Source organism: Hemiscyllium ocellatum, chromosome 4 (genome assembly GCF_020745735.1).
Source record: "Hemiscyllium ocellatum isolate sHemOce1 chromosome 4, sHemOce1.pat.X.cur, whole genome shotgun sequence".
Classification (NCBI taxonomy): Eukaryota; Metazoa; Chordata; class Chondrichthyes; order Orectolobiformes; family Hemiscylliidae; genus Hemiscyllium; species Hemiscyllium ocellatum.
In genome coordinates, this window is record NC_083404.1 from 124,410,558 (window position 1) to 124,434,565 (window position 24,008).

At 42.4% G+C, this 24,008-nt stretch overlaps 1 protein-coding gene across 1 annotated transcript in view; it reads right to left on the bottom strand.

The window, feature by feature from the left end:
• Nucleotides 1–24,008, bottom strand: part of lama1 (laminin, alpha 1) — a 308,489-nt gene that overhangs the window by 156,160 nt on the left and 128,321 nt on the right. The window contains exons 5-13 of the mRNA XM_060823828.1: nucleotides 18,254–18,433; nucleotides 17,670–17,759; nucleotides 14,145–14,262; nucleotides 11,828–12,006; nucleotides 10,279–10,384; nucleotides 8,906–9,066; nucleotides 6,142–6,282; nucleotides 2,940–3,113; nucleotides 966–1,067 (exon numbers count right to left, since the gene is read on the bottom strand). Coding sequence (XP_060679811.1) covers nucleotides 966–1,067; nucleotides 2,940–3,113; nucleotides 6,142–6,282; nucleotides 8,906–9,066; nucleotides 10,279–10,384; nucleotides 11,828–12,006; nucleotides 14,145–14,262; nucleotides 17,670–17,759; nucleotides 18,254–18,433 — 1,251 coding nt within the window. The remainder of the gene's footprint in view (nucleotides 1–965; nucleotides 1,068–2,939; nucleotides 3,114–6,141; nucleotides 6,283–8,905; nucleotides 9,067–10,278; nucleotides 10,385–11,827; nucleotides 12,007–14,144; nucleotides 14,263–17,669; nucleotides 17,760–18,253; nucleotides 18,434–24,008) is intronic.

The window sequence follows — 24,008 nt, forward strand, 5'->3', positions numbered from 1 at the left end:
CCAAAGGATAGTGTATTGGACAATACAGAAGCTATTCAATAGTGTAATACAGTGCCACTCTAAGCTATGCACTGAAATCTTGATGTGGGAAGCTTGAACCATTACGTTTCTAACTCTGAAACATACATCACAGAAAAATGAGCATGTGTAAGCGGCTACAATTAAAGCAATTACATTTTGTATTTGGGCGACAAATCAAATTGCTTTCCTCACTAATGTCATCATTTGAACCTCTTGATGAGACTGTGCTCTTGTAATTACTCCTGTTTAGCCCGCATGCTTGACGTAATCGAATCAAGGACTTCAGTTCAATAAATCGCAAGAGGGAATTTAATCAATTTACAGCAATTAATCCCAGAGATTAGATTACAGTCCTGCAATTCACCAATGTTTGTGTTATTTTGCTAATTCTGATGTTTAGGCAGTTTTTTTTTGGTGTCCCTGCCAGCTATCAGTACGCTCTAAGTATTTGATGCTCACTAATGTTTACGAAAGGACATTAAAGCCTTCCGGCATCAACAAAGGGGGCTTTAATGAGATTCACCACATGAGAGTTTACCAGGATTAAGTAGGCTTTTATTGTAAATGATTAACTGTGTAAATCCTTCGGGTTCACTTTTGCTTAATAGCATAATTCTGTATATGAATTACTGTGACAATAAAAATGATACTTCAAACTGTGTCCAATTTACTTTCTCCATGCAGTACTGCCTTACACTCTATCAATATAAAATCTCTGGGGAAGTCATGTGTGGCTCAGATCCCTGGGGTTACATTATAGCTTTATCACCAACCTGGGCTCATTCAATGCAACTACTCCACTCTGAATCACCCTTTAATTGTATGCCACCTACAATAATTGTGCCCACAGAGAATGCGTGCAGTGTGAACACACCTCTAGCCTCACAGTTGTCTCACTCTGCAATCAGTTCCCTTCAGTTTGGAATTGGTTCCAGCATCCTTACCTCAATGATGACATCAATATTGGAGATCGCCTCATTAACACTGCTTTCCATTGGAAAATCATACAACACAGTGAACTTCAGGTAGCCTCCATACGCAGTCAACTGGATTAAGGAAAAGACAGACAGACATGCATTTACATCTATCACAACCTCAAGCGAAGAACTTTGGAAGTGCAGTCACTATGACCCTGTAGGACAAGGGAGAGATGGTGAAGTAGTAGTAGTCTCAGTAGAGTTGCAACTCAGTGTAACCCTTCCTGATGAAGGGCTTCCTGCCTGTACCTGTTGATCTTCCAGCTGAAAGAGTTGACCCTGACTGAGTGCTGCAGACTGGCACACTCCAAGGTCCAGGACTACATGTTGAGGGATGCGCTGAAGCTTGGGGCAGCTGCCGCCAAGGTGCGGTGGGGAAAGACCACCGTTTAACATCTGCCTGTCTAAAGATGATCAGGGGGCCCATGCAGTCATTTGGGCTCTGCTGATGCCTTGGCTAAATATATGCATATATGATTGATAAACGTACAGACCTGTATATACAAGCGATAAATTCTGATCTCTGTATGCAAAGGAATGGAATGTTTACGTATGTATGGCATGACCAACTGTACAGACCATCAAAATATTTTATGAATAAAGTATATTTTTGAAATAAAAAAAATGTCCATTTTCCTGGTCTTTGGATACTGCCTGACCTGCTGTGCTTTTCCAGCACCACTTTAATCTTTACTCTTATCTGCAGTCCTCACTTTTGCCTTGTAATCCAGTGGTCCAGGCTGATGCTGTAGGAACCCATCTGGTTCATTAGAAAGGAAATCTGTTGCCCTTACCTGGTCTGGCCTATATTTGTCTCCAGGACCACAGCACTGTGGCTGATTATTAATTGCTCTCTGAAATGGCCTGAGAAACCTCTCAATGGCTCAGAACAAAATTCTGAATTCAGAACAAACTTGAGACTTCCCACAGTTTGGATCTAAAGCTCTGATTTGATAACAGCTTTGCTGATGACGAGGAGCCTCATGAGAAGCGACCAAGGGTGAGTTGATTAGACTCCTGACCCCGTGTGACTCATAGCAGTCTAGGTCTGGATTTTCTCAGACACCATTTGCATTGAAGTTGATGAAGCCTTGCTACAGTAGGCCTGAACCTCCCTGAAATGATTATCTATGCTGGACCCCTCATCATCTACAAAGGAATGAGAATTTTCTAATCTTCAGATAGCTTGGAACCTATCTATTAAACTTGCGAAAATCCATATTCCTGAGGTATTGCCTACTCAACCATTGGTACTTTGTCTTCAGCATATAAGAATACAAATGATGGGAAGTCCTTTCAATAAAACACTGGGAATAGACTGAAATTTACAGTGCGGCATTCAGGACCGGGCACTGCAGCCATGGAGTGACACATTGGCTTTGGAGGTTGTGAAGATTAGCAGGAAGCACCTACACTCACAGAAGAGAAATAACTGATGGCAGGAGAATATGGGAGAATGGGGGTCATGGGGCTGCAAAAAGTGGAGGAGTGGGTGGGAGAGAGGGAAGATACATCCCATATCCGAACACCTTTAAGTGGTCATTAATTAAGGGCCTCAGTTGGTGGTAAAGTGGGATGGTTGTATAGGGACCAAGGATGCAGTTAACCAAGGAGTCTGCAAGATACACCCAATTACATGCCCTTTTCATCCTCAATCCCATTTTCTTTAAATCGTGTGGTTGCTGTTTAATTTCCTTGGTTACGAAATGATGGTAGCTATTTTGTAAGTAAATGGACACATGGTGAACATGTTACAATATTTTAACTAAATTCAATAATATGCCAATATCCAATCTTGATATAATTATGTCCTACTTTTAATAATAGAAGTTGTAATGGAATTTTTCTCTCGGGCCTATCATGGAAATAATTTCAAAGCATGTTTATTATTGAGAAATGAGAAATTCAAGTTGAATGCTTTTTTGAAACAGGTCATTTTACCTTATTACCCAAGTACAATTCTGGGGCTGTCCAATAATACAAAGCAGGCAGAGACTTTGTGGCCTCAGTGATGTTAACGTTCATTCGGGTAGGGTCTCCATACAAATCCTGGTAAGACTGGATCTTTTTAATACCTTGACGGTCAGTCACTTGCCATCCATTAACATCCGTGACCTTCAAAATAAAAATGTGAGTTGTGTGACATTTGTCATCGCATTTCAGATTATAAGATTCGGCACCGTACAAATATATTAATGCCATTCATTAGTTGGTCAACAATGTTGATGAAAACTAAATTAAATGATAATCCAAACCGAACTGTAACTGTGATATTCCTTATATAAAAAGTGTTTAAATGCTGTACAAAATTGTGCATTAAAAAGAAACTTGGAAAAGGTAATTACTTCAATTTGTTTGCAGAAACAAATATACAAAATTGGAAAATGCTTGAATCACACCCGTTCTTTCTGACATATTGTAATGTTGTTTAGTGTGCAGGTATGGGGGGGGACTGACTCACCCGAACATTAATGCAATTAATTTAGTGGCCCCTGACTTGTTTCCTGAGACATTTAATGCAAGTGGAACATTTGATTAGCTTGATGTGATTCTCCTCATTAACTTCAAAGTACTGGAGAAGTGTTTGAATGAAACAGGCGATGCTCCAGAGGGGTTCAGACATGTCCAGCTTAGATCAAAGCAATCTAGAAATAGGAGCAAGAGTAGGCCATTTGGCCCTTCAAGCTTGCTCTGCCATTCAGTATGTCTATGACTAATAATAACAATAATAATAATACCCCAGTCACACTTTCTCCCTACACCTTTGATCCATTTAGCTATGTAACTCCTTCCTGAAAATATTCAACATTTGGCTTTAACTGCTTTCTGTGACAGAGTTCCACTCATTTACCACTCTCTGGGTGGAGAAGTTTCTTCTCGTGATCTCAGCCCTAAATGGTTGGCTGGTATTGACCCCTGGTGCTTGGCTCCCCAGTCACTGGGAACATACTTCCTGCATTCACCCTGTCTTGTGCTATTAAGCTTTTATATGTTGCCTCTTCACGCTTCTAAACTCCAGTGAACACAGTCCTAACTGATCCAGTCCCTCTTGATATGTCATAGATTGGATTTCCCTGGAAGGTGCACAGATTCAGTAGAATTCCTAGCTCCACCCTGACATCTTTGATCTGGTGAGCATGGAATCTGTTAGAATGTGAGATAGGGAAACCCAGCCATCATCCCCATATACTCCCCAGCCATATCCATGTTAACATGGATAAGCAGGTTAGGTCTTTATTCATTAGCATTTAGAAAAATGAGGGTAGTCTTACTGAAACATAAGATTCTGAGGGGTGCTGGACACAGTAAATGTTGAGAAAATGTGAGGGAATCTCAAACTAGGAGACATAGTTACAAGAGAAGGGGACAACCTAAAACTAAGAATGCAAAGGAATTTCTGCTCTCAGAATGTTTGGAACTTTCCACTCCAGACAGTTATGGAGGTTAGATCACTGAAAATATTTGAAGATAAAAATTATAAGTTGATTGGCTGTCTTTTTGAGAAATCAATATGATGCAGGTCAAAGTCCACAGTGTGTACCACAATATAATGTGTACTAATAGTAAAGAGGTGTAGAAAATCAATTACATCGGATTGGATAGCGTATATCAGACTGAAATAGGCCATTCGACCCAAACAGTCCATGCTGGTGTTAATGTTCCACTTGAACTCCTTGCCAGTTTTTTCCCATTTAAGTCTAACATGGGAACCACCTGTTGCCTTCTCCCACAGATGCTTGTCTCATTTCCCATCAATGACATCTATTCTATTCCCTTGAACCACTCGCTAGGAGAGTGAACTTAACTTCTCTTTAGCTGAGAAGTATCTTCTGATTTCCTTAAGGGATTTCTTCTGTACACTGATGACTTCTGATTGAACTCTCTCCCAGAAGGTGAACATTCTCCCTGTACCCAAAATCTTTCATCCATTTGAAGACCTCTAACAGGTCACACATCAAGAGAAGACAGGACAAGACTATCATTTTCTTCGAGCTCATGACAGTTGTTTAAATTGGAAGGCACTTTTTTAGGGTCGGAGTTAACCCTAACCTCACAGATTGAATGTTTGAAATGCAGAAATATTGAAGGATGGACTAAGGAAGTTAAAAGCTCCATTGTCTTTTGAAAATCAACAATATGTCAGATTGGGAGATGCTGTGATGAGTTTTACTGAACCAGTGAAACAGAATTCACATTTACATCATCAATTAAGATTTACAAATTCTAGTTTGAGAGAAATTATTCATTTATATTAAAAGGTGGAAGTTTCAAAATAAATATGCTGCTCAACCACTGCATTGGTAAACTGGAACCAATATCTGTGGGGTAAAGAGTTAATTATTATCTTTAACTCTAATACCTTCTATACATAAACAGTTATGTCATAGTAACAATCACTCATATGGAACCTGAGCCCAAACCTGTGGGTTCCACAAGATCTCCACTCTTGTCAAAAATTATGTATAATAAAGATTGTTCATATTCAATCATTAGACAGAAGACCACACCTTACTACAATATCCATCCAGATTAAATTAAACTTGAACTTGCTGCTCAGTTAAAAATGAAAACGGTTTCCTCCAGATGCCTGCTTTCACAGGAGCTAATTCTGCTCTACTGGGAATAGCGACTTGCTGAAAGCTTAATGACCAAATCCTGGGTCTACAAGAAATAAAACAAATCCCCACTTATGAAGTCCGAGACACCCAATATAACAATTCAGGAGCAACCAGGCAATTTATAGACAATGAAATTGTTATAAAAGCCATGCAATTTTCTTCTGTGCCGTTTCAAGGTTTAAAGAGAGGTTTAATAGACTGTGTAACCTTGCACAACAATTTTACAATGGAGCAACTGACAACTCAAAGCACAGAGCTGGTTTACTGAAATATAGCATAGTGACTATTTACAAATCCATGCCAGTGGCATGTTAAAAATTCTTTCAAAAGCAGAGTAGAGTTAAATTGCCCCTTGCACTATTTCCCTGATGCTTGGTACAACACACTGTGCTGGACTAGTAATGGCTCCTAAAACAGCCAGCTTCATCTGCTTCCAATGAAATGAAAACTATCCCACAAGGAGAGGTATTTGCAAAATGTAAATAAAACCCACACAGACACATCATGAACCAGTCACCACTCACCTGTGTAATGGACCAGGAAATGCTTTCGCAAACACCAGACAGCCCGAAGCAGAAGCACTCTGTGCATCCTTCGGGATTCCTCTCCTGCAAGTTGTAGAACCCTGGCTTGCACTGGTTACAGTTCTCCCCCTCCACGTTTCTCTGTAATTTAGATTTGTTCGAGTCTGAGCATGAATTAATGAAGGCAGTGCATTTTATAACTTATACCCCACACTTATAAATAACCACCATCATTTGCAATCTTAACATGCACCAGTGAAAGCATAGCATCAGACATTGTTATCACAGTCAAATGCAACTGGGAGACAACTCATTAAAGCATCGGACAGAGAAAACTCTGTCTCTACACTCATATTGTAGGTAGCAACTTCTAAATTGCCACCAAGGTTTGGGCCTTCTCTCCAGCAATGTTTTAATACCTAAAACTGCGTAGCTCCCATAACAGACAGTTAGGCATGGGTAACACAGTACTGAATGATTCAACAAGCATTTGTTACAGCTCTGCGTGGATTCAGGTTTTATACTCACAAACTCTTCAGCGTATGGGCTAATATGAAGTTATTTGGTTACCGAGTACCGTATGCTTTCATCAGCTTGTTGTGTTTCAAATAGGGCCTAGTTAAAATGGAGTCTGAGACATTTATACCCTCAGGTCAAATACTACGATGATATCACGGGAACGTCTCTTATAGGCAGACTGCATATCAACTGTGAGACATAACACAACATCTATACTTTGGAGAGTATGGGGTAAACATAATTATGCAGTTGTCAATCTGTGCTCAAAGCAAGATACTGGAGACTCAGTAGAAACTAGGCCTCAGGCTTTATCTGGGTGACGAGGTGGGTGTTGTTGCATGCCTCTGACTGCTCTCATTAGGGAAGAACCACAGGTTGTAGCATCTATTTTCCCAGCAGCAACCCTGTGGCAAAGAAAGAACTGGATAGAACCATGTAGTAGCACCCCAGGGCAACCCAACTCACTTGACAACCAATTAGGTGAAGCTGCAGTTGTAATGCAGAAAAATGCTGCAGCAATTACTGCACAGCAAGCTCCCATATATAGCCAGAAAGTAATGACTGGTAGTTTTTCGATCTGTTGGTTCAGGAATAAATATTGGTCACAACCTCAGGAATATCTCCTCTGTTTCTCAACCACAGGAGCAGGTGGGACATCAGTTCAGTGTTTCGTTCAAATAATAGTGCAGCACTCCCTCAGTACTGCACTCAAAGTGTTTTGAGTCTAAAATGTTTGTCTTATGTTACTGAACCTGCAACCTGTGAGGGACACTGAGCTAAGGCTGGTCCAGCATGTCTCTGGAAGGCTTTGGGGTAGACTGATCCACAGGACGGCTTTTATCATTTACAAAACCTGACTATTACCTTTTAGGTGGGGGCTGCTGAAACAGCCTGAGAAAACTCTGTGCTTATCTATGGGACAAACAAAATGTGTGATGCAAAAAGAGTTGATTTCAGAGGAGGGGTCAACATTCATTCAGACAGTCCAAAAGCAATCCTTCTACTAAACTGATATTCTGTGCAGGAGTTTCATCAGTTAATAAATAAAACCTTTATTTCTCTTTACTTTACAACATGGTAAGATATAATTAAATTGTGGCAGGATAGCACTGATTGACCTGTGGGCATGTCTGACATTTTCTGATTTCTTGCACATTGCCCTGAGAGTGATGACATTCTGGAAACATTTGTTTACAAGTAAATCTAATCCTGTGACATTAACCAAGCCAGCTATTGAATAGTGAGCATTTTAATCCTTTCTTCTCCTGGATGCCCAGGCGTTCAGTAGTGAACACTGACTTTACTGAATAGTTCCAAACTGCTTTCTTTCAGTCAAGGCTCCAGCATTCTTGTGACTGCACAAGAAGTAAATAAACATTACAAGGTTGGGGAAAGATGAGGTTGTGATACAGGAATTAATCAGAATTTTCACCTCAACCTTGACTTTGTAGTTGGGAGGGAAGTGTGTGGGGAGTAAAGATGGATCTTCCAACCAGTCCAACTCCCTGACATTGTTTTTACCTGGAAATTTTGCAGGAAATTCCTTCCTTTACACCTTTTAAGTAGGATAGTGGAATTGAAAAGAAAAATGGTTAAACTTGCTGTTTGGCCCAGCTCCTTCTCCTTCCCTCTTCCTCCCTCAACTTCTCTCTCTCCCCCTCTCCCTCTCTTTCTCTTTATCTACAAATAGCAAACTGCAGCTCCTACAATGCTTGTGATCATCCATTAGCTCTGAGACCCTTCCCAACATCCAATAATTGGATGGCTAGCAAATCAAGTCAAAAAAAACCACCGTATATTAGATGCACTCTGTGCATCCTTCGGGATTCCTCTCCTGCAAGTTGTAGAACCCTGGCTTGCACTGGTTACAGTTCTCCCCCTCCATGTTTCTCTGTAATTTAGATTTGTTCGCGTTTGAGCATAAATTAATGAAGGCAGTGCATTTTATGACTTATACCCCACACTTATAAATAACCACCATCAATTGCAATCTTAACATGCACCAGTGAAAGCATGGCATCAGACATTGTTATCAGACATGCATTAGATTTCCAATTCCCCAGTCCAAAACCCAAACCTGTAGCACTGCATTCTCATGTAGATCCATATTTGGTCTTTACAAAACTTACAGACTTTCCCTTTCTCTGAAAGGGATTGGAAAGAAGAGCTTTTCACTGTGCCTCGGTACACATGACCATAAATTCAATTCAAGAAGTTGTGCCATTGTCAGATGGCATCGACAAACCTTGCATTGGCACGGCTCAGCGCAAGGGTCATCATTGATGCTACCAGCTACACTACAGTTACAGCGTGCACAACTGGGAAAGCCTTTGAAGCCCGGAGCACAATGGCTGCATGTCTTCCCTGTGTAACCGTCTTGGCAATGGCACTGACCAGGGAACAGGCCTAGGACAAAATAAAATTAGAAAGCAAATCAACGCGAGAGAAAACTGGTGCAGATCCATTCGAAATTCAATTAATTTGTGCAGTGCCTGACAAACAAGTGGAATGGAAGTCATAAGCCCAGGTCGTGTGAAATAAAGGGCAAAAGGTTTGGGGAGATATTTAAGAGCTTGAGCCATTGACATCCACTAATGAGCATCAGTCAAATAACATTGCAAAATTGTTTCCTGGTCTTCTACCTATTTCTATTATTCAGCGTGTACTGTAGCATTGGGTCGTTTACAAAGTCTCTCCAAATACAATGGTTGATTAATGAATATACACTGTTTGGGTAAGGCCACTTCATCGGCATTCTTCAATCTTTGCTCCTTCCACCACTGACAGTCAGTAGCAGCAGTATGTATCATCTACACGATATACTGCAGCAAATCACCAAGTCCCCTTCAACTGCACTTTTCAAACCTGACCTTTACCATAGGGTTATATAGAGATGTCCAGTACGGAAACCGATCTTTCGGTCCAACTCATCTGAGCCGACCAGATATCCTAAATTAATCTAGTCTCATTTGCCAGCGTTTGGTCCATATTCATGTACACATCTAGGTGACTTTTAAATGTTGTTATTATGCCATCCTCCACCACTTCCTCTGGCAGCTTATTCCATACACACACCATTCTCTGTGTGAAAAACATTGCTCCTCAAGTCCTTTTTAAATCTTTCCCTTCTCATCTTAAACCTACACCCTCTAATTTTGGACTCCCTTACCCTGGGAAAAAGACCTTGGTCATTCACCCTATCTATGCCCCTCATGATTTTATGAACCTCTACAAAGGCACCCCTCAGCCTCCGACGCTCCAAGGAAAATAGCCCCAGCCTATTCAGCCTCTCCCCATAGCTCAAACTCTTCAATCATAGAGGAAAGGATAATGAACGTATGACAGCACCATCACCTTCAAAATATTCCCTTCTAAACAATGCACCCATCTTGACTCGGAATTATATCACCGCTCCTTTACTGTCGCTCGGTCAAAATTCCAGCACGTCCTCCCTCAGTGTACTTGTGGGTGTTCCTGTCCCAAATGGACTGTAGCAGTGCATGTTAGTGGCTCACCATAAATTATGCAAGGACAATCAGGGATAAACAATGCCAGCAATGGTTTCATCCCATGAAAGATTAAAGAAGAGCAAATAAGCCCCATTTAAGATCAACTCACCACGTTCTATAAGTGCGTGATTATCATCCTTCACACAAGTAGCATTTATAGATCCTGCTGGGTTACAGTCACATGGCAAGCAAGGATCATGGTCAAAAGGAGAGACCTATAAATAGATCAACATTATCAGCTCTTTCAGCTCTCCACTATTGAATGCCACCTTGAACGCCACCCTGATCTTAAAAACAATTTTCATCAATACATTTAAAAATTGTAAGTCAACATATTTTAAATAGAATGCAAGGAAGTTTTCAACTTGCAATAGGAGCCTTGCTTTACAGTTGAAGATTCTCCACAGGGTCCACTTAGTCCCAGACCATTTGTCAAAATTTAAACCAGGGGTACCTTCAGCATGCCCTAAGTGCAAGGTCTGTATGGGTACTCTTACCCATTGTCTTTGGTCTTGTGACAGGCTTCAAACATATTGGAGCGCTGTGGTGGGTGCAATGGAGAGGATTTTAGGTGTAGGGGGGGAGGAGGACCCTATTTCGCTCCTTTTGGGTCTACCCATTGTATTTCCTGCAAACTCGCATCAGGAAAAACTTTTCAATTCTTACATTCTGTGTAAGAATATCTTGCTAGGTTGGATATCAGAAAACCCCCCAGGCCTGTCGGGTTGGCAGAAGATTGTTATGGAGCATATTCCCCTCAATTTTCTGACAAATATGGTACACCACAAAACTGAGAATTTTTACAAGACATGGCAACCCTTTTTGAGATACCTCAACACAGATTTATCTGCCACACTAACAAGGGCTTTTATATAGCCATAACGACTGTGTTTCATGAGTCCAATATCCAGGGAGGAAGAACTGTGAATGTATGAGTGTTTTGTTTGGCTGGGCTGAGTTATTACTATTTAGTTGTTTGTTGTTAGGTATTTATTTAGTTAGTTAAATTGCTAGTTTAGGTTCCTTTTAAAAATGTTATACTTCTCTATATATGTTTATACATTTGTATAGGAAGGTGGGCTGGGGAATTTTTTTTATTTTTTGGGTTTAGATTAGATTAGATTACTTACAGTGTGGAAACAGGCCCTTCGGCCCAACAAGTCCACACCGACCCGCCGAAGCGCAACCCACCCATACCCCTACGTTTACCCCTTACCTAACACTACGGGCAATTTAGCATGGCCAATTCACCTGACCCGCACATCTTGGACGGTGGGAGGAAACCGGAGCACCCGGAGGAAACCCACACAGACACGGGGAGAACGTGCAAACTCCACACAGTCAGTCGCCTGAGTCGGGAATTGAACCCGGGTCTCAGGCGCTGTGAGGCAGCAGTGCTAACCACTGTGCCACCGTGCCGCCCACAAAGTTTTGTACTATTTTTGTACTGTTTTGAATTGCATTGTTTTGTATCTGTTGTAATTTGTAATATTTAAAAATTTATTTTTTCTTAATAAAAATATATTATTAAAAAACATATTTTAAAGGAGGCATCTGAAATGTAGTGTTTTAATATTGCAACATTGCTGGAAGAATGGAGAGCGAGTTGGCTAAACGAGGAAATGAAACTAAAGAATTCTATTTCACGCAATAGTTACCTTGTGAGGTCTGTAGAAGCCATCAATACAGGTCTCACAGTTGATGCCTGCAGTGTTGTTGGTACAATTAATACAGACACCCCCACCATTGTACTGACCATGTATGTTCAAACTCAGCTTGCGATCAGCTACACTCTGGTCATAGTAACAGTCTTCTGCTTTGTCATGGCAGTTACACTCTATTTAAAAAACAATGGAGGTAAATGTTTTCATTATCTGACTCAAATCAGACTGATAGCTATTTTACTAATTAATGATGTCTACTAAAACCTTCATGTATCCATCAAAGCTGTACAAATATGAAAGATGCACCAGAAACTCTTGAGAACTGCTATAATAATCTTTACATCGCTTCAAGCTACATTTCAGTCATGCAATTGAAATGCCTGAAGTTTTGGTGGATCAAACATGGCATTATTATTTTACATTCAACTTAAAATGACCATGGTACAGTTAATTTTATTGCAAAATAAAGGAAAATAGTAGTTTTTGTTTGGAGAGGGAAGGTTGCTCAGAGAGAGGTCAGCAATGATATGGATCTTCATGCTGCATCGAACGGGAGAGTTCAGTCCAATCGTTGCCGGAAGGTTTGAGAACCAGAGAACACCATTTCATAGTGAATGATAAAATAACAAAAGGTGACATGTGGAAGAACCATTAGATTAGGATCTGAGATGCTAATCCTGAACGTGCAGGAGGCAAGACATTTTTTAAAATTTCATTCATGGGATGTAGATGTTGCTGGCTAGTTGCCCTTGAGAAGGTGGGTTCTTGAATTACTGCATTGTGGCTTTAGGTTGGGAACTGGTACACTATCTGAGTAGGAGCGGTTTGCTGCAGAAAAGTGGGGCTTGCTGAGTCAACAATTGCAAGGAATGGGAGGGAGGTGGACAACAGGAGGTTGGTGCAGGCCAGGAGGCCATAACAACAGCAACAATCAGACCTTTTAATCATGGAGTAGTAAGTGGGGAAGAGATGGTAGCCAGGTCGGTGATGCTTGTGAGGGTGGGGAAAATGGGCAAGCATCAATCTTAAATCACTTTTCTTTACTTAAAAGGGTCAAACTCCTTTGAGGAAAGAGCACTGTCTGATGATTCTTCAACCATTACTGAGTTGGTGAACTGCACATATCTGACCCAGAATGAGTGTGTGGACTGCCAAACTAGAGGGCTACTATAGAGACAGAGTCATACAGCACGAAAACAGAGCCTTCAGTCCAACTCATCCATGCCAATCAGACATCCCAATCTGGCCTTGTCCCATTTGCCAGCATTTGGCCCCTATCCCTCTAAACCCTTCCTGTTCACATTGCCATCCAGATGCCTTTTTAAATGCTGTAATTGTACCAGCCTCCACCAGTTCCTCTGGCAGCTCATTCCACACATGTACCACCCCTTAGGTACCTTTTATATCTTTCCCCACTCGCCTTAAACATACACTCTCTAGTTTTGGACTCCCTCTCCCTTGGTAAAAGACCTTGGTTATTCACCCTATCCATGCCCTTCATGGCTTTATAAACCTCTATAAGGTTACCTCTCAGCCTCCAACGTTCCAGGAAAAACAGCCCCAGCCTATTCAGCCTCTCCCTGTAGCTCCAGCCCCAGCAACATCCTTGTAAATCTTTGTGGCACCCTCTCAAGTTTAACAACATCCTTCCGAAAGAAGGGCAACCAGAATTGTACAGTGTTTTAAAAGCGGCCTCACCAATGTCCTGTACAGCCACGACATGACATCCCAACTCCTAAGACCATAAGACATAGGAGTGCAAGAAAGACCATTCGGCCCATCGAGTCCACTCCGCCATTCAATCATGGCTGATGGGCATTTCAACTCCACTTACCCGCATTCTCCCCTATGCTCAATGTTCTGATCAATGAAGGCAAGTGAGCCAAACGTTATTTTCACCACCTTGTCTACCTGCAACTCTACTTTCAAGGAACAATGCACCAGTACCCTTAGGTCTGTGTTAGGCACCTCTCCCCACTGCCTTACCATTAACTGTATGCATCCTGTCCTAATTTGCCTTACTAAAATGCAACACCTCACATTTATCTAAATTAAACTTCATCTGCTACTCCTCAGCTCATTGGCCCATCTGATCAAGGTGCTATTGTACGCTGAGATAACCTTCTTCACTGTCCACTACAGCACCAATTGGTGTCATCTGCAAACTTACTAACCGTACCTCCTATGTTAACATCCAAATCATTTATATAAACGACAAAAAGCAGTGATCTCAGCACTGACCCTTGAAATGGCAGCTGTGTCACCCATTTTCTCTGCCTTCTACTAAATGTGTTGAGAAATATTTACTCACTCTCACAAGTGTTGTCAGAAGCAAAGGTTCCAGACTGCCATGGTTTCTGATGGTAACCAGGGCAACACTCACTGCAGCTCTCCCCACAGGTATTGTGTTCACATTGACACTGCAATCTCTATTTTTAAAAAATTTAGGAAAAAAAAGAAAATGTTACTTTCCTTGATTTTAGAAGTATTCTCAATTTCAAACAACCCAGGAGAAAAGAAAGGTGTTCAGAATTAAATATTAAGGCAGGATCTAAACTGGAAGCAGTAATTGAAAAAACTGCTGAGCAGGTATTCGTTTACTTGTTCCTCAGTCTGGCACTTTGTCTTTTCAACTTGTTAAAAAAATTGATTCTATGCATTGAGTCTAAATGCAATGATTTCACTGAGATCAACCGGTGTCAAAGTTCAGCTCCACAAACACTTAGTAATCAACAGCACTTGATTGTGCCAGACAGATGGTTCTGGTTTGTTTGAGTCCATGCTCAGTTCTCTGAATAGGGATGAGAAAAGAAACAGATTTCTGTGATGTTTAAACTGCCCAGAGAGCAAAGCTTTCTCAAGGTTATTTCAGTGGCCAAAAGGGGCAAGATCAAAATGGAGCAGAGATCAGATATCAGGTCTGTGGCTGAATTCAAGGAAAATTTGAATTTTAAAGTACTGTCAACTTTGCCCAATTCACAAGCACTTTGGACTGTTTATATTTCTTTAAGCGCCTCACTTCCTCATTGGAGATTTCTTTGAAAGTCAGACTACATATTTTTTATTTTCGCTTCATGTATTGGGATTTGGGCTGGCTAAATCTAATCCAGACGAAGTGGGAATAGTGAGGGAGGGCTTGGAATGGTATTTCATTCTGTCATATTGCAACATCAATCAAAATTTCTCGTTAGGCAAATCTTCGATATGTAGCTAATCATTATTTCCCTGTATCGCAAGAGCACCTAACGGTGTGGAAGACTGTTGACACTACAAAACTGTGTACTGATTGTCAACAACCACAGTTTCTCCACTAGTCAAAATGATAATATAGTATTTTCTGCCTGAGAGAATTGTGGAGCCACTTTGCTTGATAACTTTCCAGTAAATGTAGAAAGGTGTCTGCTCTAGTCTCTACTTAGCCTGTAAAGTGAACCATTTGTAGTAAAATAACTCACTGTCCAACACTGCTTCTATTTTCAGGAACCCAGCAACCCGGCCTAAACGCCAAGTAGCCAAAACATGCTGTTGTTCCAGTGCATCAGTGCTGGTCTATGACCCAGGCTTGAAGATTGCATTGCCCAAGGTCCAGGACAGAATGGTAATGGCGCTGAAAAGGCACAGTGGAGAAAGACCACTACCTAAGGCCCTTTAGCCACAGAAAACCCAAGGGATGGAAACGGTGAGAAACTCCTTCAGGCCAAATGTTCAACATGTAGTCCAGCAAATCTTTTATTAACTGCATCTGTGCTGATTGATCAAGTATTCTGGATAATCAAGAGGTGCACATAATCAATATAAAAACACACACTAAATAATAATAGAAATGGAATGCAGTAGGCATACACATCACTGTTACATGTTATTTACAGCATAAGTCATTTAAATAATAATGCAACTTTGCCTTTTCAGTCACACCCTTTCAGCTGACTACTCGGGCATCACGGAGATCGTGATAAGATAATAAACTTTGCGTATAAGGTATATAAATTTTGCCAGTTTATCAAGAGAGCCAGTTCATAAGTTGCTTAAGTTTGCTAAAAATATGATCAATTCTTCAATTGTAACTGTAGTCATGTATAGCATTGGAGGAAACAATTTAGTTTATGCCTTATGTTCAGTTTGCATGGTATTTTATTGAACTGAGAAGGAGATATTTCATAACTCCCTGCAGCAATACATTTTGGTGAGAAAGGACAACTCTTTGAGAAGAATCTGTTGCCAAATAAGGAAGTTGATTATAGGATATAAGGAAATGGCTGGAGCATTAAAGAGCCTCTATCTTCAAAGTAGAAGACATTTAAAAGCCTTCCAGAAATACATGTAAATTAAAAATAAGTAAAAGGAAGAAACTTAAAACAATTACAATCACTATAGAAAGGTTGTCAAGGAAGCTACTGAAACTAAGACAAGCCCCAGGACCTGTTAATCTGCATCCCCCAGGTCTTAAAAAAAGTAACAAACTGGTTGTAATTTTCCCCAAATTCCCAAGATTGTGAAAAGGTCCCATCAGATTGGAAACTATCAAATGCACCTCCTCCTTTCAAGAATCACAGGAAACTGCAGGTCAATTAGCCTAATATCTGACAGAGAGAAATGCTGCTATTATTATGAAGTTGGCAGCTTCATAAAGAGTGATCGTGACACGCTTGAATTTCAATTCAGTCAGAGGGACTGAATGACAGAACAGACTCAAACAGCAGAAAAGCCTACTCCTGTTCTTAGGCTGCATGTGCGTATGTAAATGTAATATCGGGTGGTTTAAACAGCAGCTCGCTATTTTAAAAATCCATGGCACGATGTATAACAATGTTAGAGAAGCACCTTGAGCGAGTAACATTTCCTTTAGGTTAAACTGACAACCTGAGGTACTTTAAGTAGATTACTCTGATCAATAACAACTTACATTTATAAGCAACACTAAATGAAGCAAGAGGAGAAAGGAAATTGATACCAGCAACTCCTTGTCACCATTCCTTAATGTTATATTCTTCAAAATAAATTAAAATTGGGCTTTTTTTTTCCTACAGTTTTGCCTGAAATGAAAATGTGGGAAGGCCTGGCATCACATTCCACCCCCATTGTGTCAACTTCACCTCCCACAACAGCAGGGAAGATGGGATTTAAATGCCCTATAGCAAGGATGTTGTGAAATCTGAAAGGGTTCAGAAAAGATTTACAAGGATGTTGCCAGGGTTGGAGGGTTTGAGCTATGGGGAGAGGTTGAATACCTGGGGCTGTTTTCCCTGGAGTGTTGGAGGCTGAGGGGTGACCTTATAGAGGTTTACAAAATCATGAGGAGCATGGATAGGGTGAATGACGGGAAAGGGATGGATTTTGGGAAAGTGACATCATTGCTCCCGATTTCTGACACTGCCCCCCTCCAGGGACTGCCATTATTTTAGACACTGACACTACTTCTGCCCTATTTGAAATTGTTTCTCTACTGTAGTCAGTGTAGGTGTAATTCTGCCATCTTTGCCTAGGGCAGGCACCTTACTTTCAATGCATTCTACATGAGGAGGAATCCAAACTCATTGGGTCATATTGGAATAATGGGATTAACTCTAATCACCTTAACTGGTGCAGGCATGATGTTTCTGTGCCATAACTTTTGTGGTTTTACAACTATCTTTATTACACTGCTTGCAGAGGAATAACTACAGATATAAAGGAGGAGTTTGGGTAGTAACTTGACCAAGATGTGCCAGTTCAAAAATGCCACCCACTTGACACAAGTATTCACAATCCGATCAGATCTTGGTTTCTGGCCAGTTTTGATGACTGCACAATGCTACACATGCACTAATTTTTTGACGGAATTAAATCAGCTACGAACCATTAGTGCTTCATCCCACGGACAGCTGCGTGCATGACCATAACAGATACACATGCCTCCAACAGAGATGTCCTTGATGGAATAATAATACTGTGCAAGAGAACAAACCAGATGTATATTTAAGCATTTTACTATTCAACGTGAGTCACCACGTTCAGTTCCTCAATCCACAGAACATACAAATATGAGCTTTACATTTGTCCTGGATAGACATTTGAAAATTAAGTTTCTTTAAAACAGAGCTACAGTATGAATACTTCTAAATGAGTTACTTGTACAAACTCAAGTCTGGTTTTTGTAGTTACTGGTAGGAGCAGGTTTCACATGCAAATAGAAACATCTTGCTTTTGGAGACAATTGTCTACCATAATCTACAAAATGTTAAAAGCATGGAGAAAGGCAGAAGTTTTAAACAAGCTATAAAACATCGCAAAACAATGAAGGAGGATGATTCTTTCCCCAAAAGTTAAAATATTGTGTCCTCTTTATTCACAGGAATAAAAGTACTGGCAACAATCAGAAAAAAACAACAACAAAAAAATCACAAATGCCTGAAATGGCCTCGAACACATCAATTTCCTTACTCTGCGAGTGACAATTGGGTCAACTTCCCGAGGGTCACGGAAGCCAAGGGTCATGAGGTCAGCGTTGAGTGTTCTGATGCGCTGAAGGAGGAGACGGATATAACGGGCCGAGGTAAACGCCAACAAAGTGGGGGAAGGATCATCAGCACTCGGCCTGCCATTGATTAGGGACGTATGAATCTGTGGGCAGAGACACAGTGAATATACAGAGCTGAATTTAACATGTTTTTAACTGAAACAAAAAAACACCTTGCTCTTCACTCTCTCCCTCTCAGAAGAAAGATGTCCAGTGTACCCTCTACACTTTCACAGAGTCTCTATCTTTGACTTTCAGACTGGGGAATGGAGCAAGAATCATTCCAGCCTTTTTAAAAAATGAAAAGGCAAGTTTGGAAGTAGTCATTACGTGGCATCAACCAGTGTTTTAAACGCCATGGGCAAGACTGAATGATAAGAAAATAAAAATATGAGAGAAATAACATAATTCACACATGTCCACTGACCAAAGTACTCTTTCTGCCAACCTGGAAGAATTAGCTTTACGGTCACATGTACTCACATGAGTACAGTGCAAAGTTTTCAAGTTGCCAGATATGACACCATCTTAAGAATCTGTATAGAACCTTGATACCTAAGTACAAACCTCAACAGTCATTCAGAAATGCATAAACTGTACAGATAGGACACCAATAGTGAAAGGCATGTGGAATATCCTTTGTCTGGGGGTGCTTGTCATCTGGCATGAATGGTTATGGTGCACTGACCATCTTCAGACTCCTCCCTCTGAATATGGGTACCATTCCTAAGAAGTGTTATTGAGATTCTGTTAAGTCCACATTTGACTCAAAATCCCTGGATTTATTACTCTGGGCCCAAACTCCAGGGCCTGGATTGGGTTGGAACGGAGGTAGGCAGCCAGAAAAATGAATGGCTCCAGTTTTCCTGATGGAGGGGGCAACAGTGGTGCCAAACATGCCCTTGCTCCTAAACAGACAAACAAATGAAGGTAAGGACTTGCTAAAAGCCCATCTCTCCAATGTTTGGACCCTTCCTGGGGGCAGCCATTCACTCAGCTGCTTTGTGTTCCAGGGCAACAGGTGAGGACCATGCTGGCATTGATGATAGATGTAGGATAATGAGAATGTACGTGTTAATGATGCGATGGTTTGTAAAATGCTGTGTATCGGACATGAACAGTCACGTTATAGACTACTAGAAGGGAGCATGCAAAAACTGAACTAGAGATCAGAGATACACAGATTAGTATTCGGTGCATTTATATGTAAATAAGAGAGCTTGCTGGAAATTCAGAAGGTAAGACCATCGTCACTGATGGATAAGACAGAGACAGAGATGCAGTAAACTCAGTGTAAAGACAGTATGGGCTACAACGGCCACATCTCAGTACAAAGTGCAGGACCTAATGTGACTTTCGGGCCTCCTGCTAGGCTGAACCCATGAGGAAAGAGTGACGTCAGGATGTATCTATTGGAAATGACCATTCCATACAAGACCAGCTCAAATCATTAAAGGCCAGAAAAGTTGAACAAGACACATATTGTACGTTTCCTGGGGGTCAGTTAGCTCAGATGGCTGGACAACTGGCTTGTGATGCTAACAGTATGGGTTTAATTCCTGCACTGGCTGAGGTTACTGTGAAGAGCCCTCCTTTTCAACTGTGGCCCTCACCTGAGCCACCAGCAGTCATCCTTCTCTCTCTCTCTCTAATGAGATAGCAGTCCCACTGTCCTCTAGGATTATGGCAACTTTACCTTTAACATCTTGCATTTCCTTCCTTTTTAAAGTTAAAATTGCAGGAGCCCATCACAGACTAGGAGAAGAGTCAGTGTTATTGTCTGTGTGTGTATGTATCTGTGTCTGTGCATGTCTGTGTCTGTGTAGTTTGTATGCCTGTACCTGTGTGCGTCTGTGTTCATGTGTGTTTGCGCACACCTGTGTGCAATTGTGCGTGTGTGTGTGTGTGTGTGTGTGTGTGTGTGTGTGTGGTCACCCCTCTGGAATTACATAGGCACCCTGGAATCCACCAGGAGGCGTGGAGATAAGATTGGAAGCTGCACTCTCAGAAATTGAGGCCATTGGAGATGGGAAGTAGAAGTGACCTGCACAGGAAGGTCACAGCACTGGGCATTAGGGAACTGGAGAAGGAGATCGAAGGGCATTATGGAGAAGGAGGGCCTGCTCTATGAGAAGATTCTATGGGCAGAGGGGGAGATGACTGCAGATCACTGAGAGCCAATGTTGAAGGAGATTGTGATATCCTAGAGCAATGGTTATAGATTTCTGTGCCCTTCACAATGCAGATCTCTGTGCCATCTCACAGGTGGCTGCAGCCTGCTGCAACATCAAGGTGACAGGTACACTCTTTGCTGAGGTTAGATAATACCTCAGATTAGAGTCATAGAGTCCTACAGCATGGAGACAGGCCCTTTGGTCCAAACTAGTCCATGCCAACCAAAATGTTCATCTACGTTAACTCCATTTCCCAGCATTTGGCCCATATCCTTCTAATCCTTTCCTATCCATGCATTTGTTGAAATGCCTTTTAATGTTGTTAATGTCCCCACCTCAGCTACTTCCACTGGCAACTCATTCCATATGTGTACCACCCTCTGTGTAAAAATATTGCCCCTCAGGTTCCCTTTCATTCTTTCTCTTCTAACCTTAAACTGATGCCCTTTAGTCCTCAATTCCTCAACACTTGGAAAAAGACTGAGTGCATACATCCTGTCCAATGCCTCTCATGATCTTATACACTTCTATAAGATTCCCCCCTCAGTCTCCTACACTCCAAAGAAAAAGTCCAAGCTTGTCCAACCTCTCTCTCTAACTCAGAGCATTGAGTCCTGGCACTAACCTTGTAAAATTCTTTCCAGTTTAATAACATCCGTCCTATAACAAGGTGTCCAAAGCAGAACACAGATTCATGCTTGACAGGGCACTGGGTCAGCTGCCTGACATCATCCTGCGCTTTCTTCCCATCATCCCATTCATTGTGGTGGTCACTCTCCATGATCAGGCCCTCCAGAAAGGTGTATCAGTGAGGCCTGGGAGGAGGTAGCTTATCAGGGGAGGTGCAGCAATTAAGAGATAAGGAATTGGAGGCAGAGGCAGAGAGATGACTGAAACAGAGAGATGCTCCTACTGTATGACCAGGTGGCTTCCTCCTACCAGCCCTCAGAAGAGCACTTCCCTCCACGCCTTCACAGGTGCCAGGTCCCCCTTTGACATCTTTCTTCCCTGCAGTGCAGTGGCAGGCTTTGACATTTGTCTTGGGGCCGTTGCAGTTTCAGTAAAGGGCATGTAGGGGTATCTGAGACAGCTCTCTATTCCTGCCCCATCAGCTGTAAGTAAACAGGAAACTGGTCTCCACATCAATTTAAGGCCCACCACCCCTGGGAAACCCGAAACTCAATCAGATTCCCACTGGAGGTAGGGTTCTGCCATAAAAACAGATGTGGCTCCTGTTTCTAATCTCCTTGGTGATAATCAGCTCCAGATGTGAAGGCAGCTCCAAAAAAATGGAGGAACCAGTTTGTGACTGAAATGTTTGAAATGCGTTGAATAGATTTTGCCTGAATAAAAATGAACACTGGGTGATCCTGAATCTCCAAATGCTGGATCAGAAAACTGAAATGATTCAGGAAAGCTTCCATTCTCTATATATTATCAATGCGTTAACATGGAGAATCCAAAAGGTTCACTCAAGCAATTCTACCCTGATATTCCTTGCACCAGGTACCTACTTCCATTTCAGTATCAGTGTCTATCTTGGTGCCCATTTCATCCAATTCATCCATGAACTCATCATCTGTATAAAGGTTAGATCAGTTCATAATCTCGTCTTGCCCAAATTTTGTTCACCAGTTACTCTATTTCTCCAATCCAAGGTGTTCCCTTTGTATTTAAACCCTTGCACATTCTCTCTCATTCACCCATGTCAGAGACATGTCCATCCCTAAAATCCTCCCATATACCACTCAGCCCTGCTACTCATATGTCAAACGCTTGCCCCTCATCTACCTAGCCTTCCATTTGTTCCACTGCAGCCATGCTTTCAGCCATCCACATCTTGTCTCTGGAACTCCCTCGTCTAATGTTCCTGACTCTCCTCCTCACAGACTGGATAGCAAACCAGTTCTTTCACTTGATTCCACCATCCAATTCGTTCTGCTTTTGGCTCGACATTCATTCAACTAATGACTTTGTGAAATGTTTTATAATTGTTTTTCCTCCTCAACTGCACAAAATGTAGAGCAGAGAATGCAGACTCTCAATGGGTGAAGGCTACAACACTACACAGGCTCAATTTCCTGGTTTTCCCCTCCAGACTAATCAAACTCCCATAATTCCTTCAGTACATATTAGATTTGATTCCCTGCAGTGTGGAAACAGGCCCTATGGCCCAACCAGCCCACACCAACCCTCTGAAGAGTAACTCACCCAGACCCATTTCCCTCTGACTAATGCACCTAATACTATTCAGCATGGCCACATCTTTGGGTTGTGGGAGGAAACCGGTGCACCCGGAGGAAACCCACACAGACACAGGAACTCCCACAACCACTTCCGCCCCTCACAATTCCTCATGCATCACATGTGACATCACATCCGCCCCTCACATCATCGCTGATGCCACACACTCAGTGACTTTCGCCACCCCTACTGCCGTGGTCACCACCACTTCCGCTCCCACCAGCGCCACTCACCTGCAATCTGCTGACACGCCCCGTACAGACCCCACTGTCACGATCCCCACTCCCCCAGAATCCCGAGGGGAACACTACCCCTGCTCATGACTCCACCCCCATTCCCCCCATCATCACACCCACTCCAGCTACTGGCTCCGACCCCACTCTCAGCTCCACACCCACACCAGATCCCAGTTCCCAGCCCTGCTGAGTTTTCACCATCCCTCCAGACGTCCCCCTCACTGAGGACGAATGATCAGTCCTCAGCAAAGGATTCACCTTCATCCCCCTCTGTCCACGCATCCATGAATTTAATACACGCCGTGACGTCGAACAGTTCTTCCGTCGCTTCCGCCTCCGAGCTTACTTTCACAATCAGGATTCCCGGCCAGCTTCTGAGGACCCCTTCGCCCACCTCCAACACACTGCATCTACCTGGACACCCCGCGCTGGCCTATTACCTGCCCTCGACCTCTTCATTTCCAACTGCCGCCCGGACATTAACCGCCTCAACCTGTCTACCCCCCTCCCCCACTCCAACCTCTCACCCTCACAATGCGCAGCCCTCCAATCCCTCTGTTCCAATCCCAACCGCACCATCAAGCCAGCGGATAAAGGGGGCGCAGTGGTAGTCTGGCGCACTGACCTCTATACTGCTGAAGCCAAATGCCAACTCGAGGACACCTCTTCCTACTGCCCCCTTGACCATCACCAAACCATCATCTCCCAGACCATACAGAACCTCATCACCTCAGGAGATCTCCCACCAACAGCTTCCAACTCATAGTCCAGGAACCCCACACTGCCCGGTTCTACCTCCTTCCCAAGATCCACAAGCCTGACCACCCTGGCCGACCCATTGTCTCAGCATGCTCCTGCCCCACTGAACTCATCTCTACCTACCTCGACACTGTCCTATCCCCCCTAGCCCAGGAACTCCCCACATACGTTCGAGACACCACCCATGCCCTCCACCTCCTCCAAGGCTTCTGTTTCCCTGGTTCCCAACGCCTCATCTTCACCATGGATATTGAATCCCTCTACAC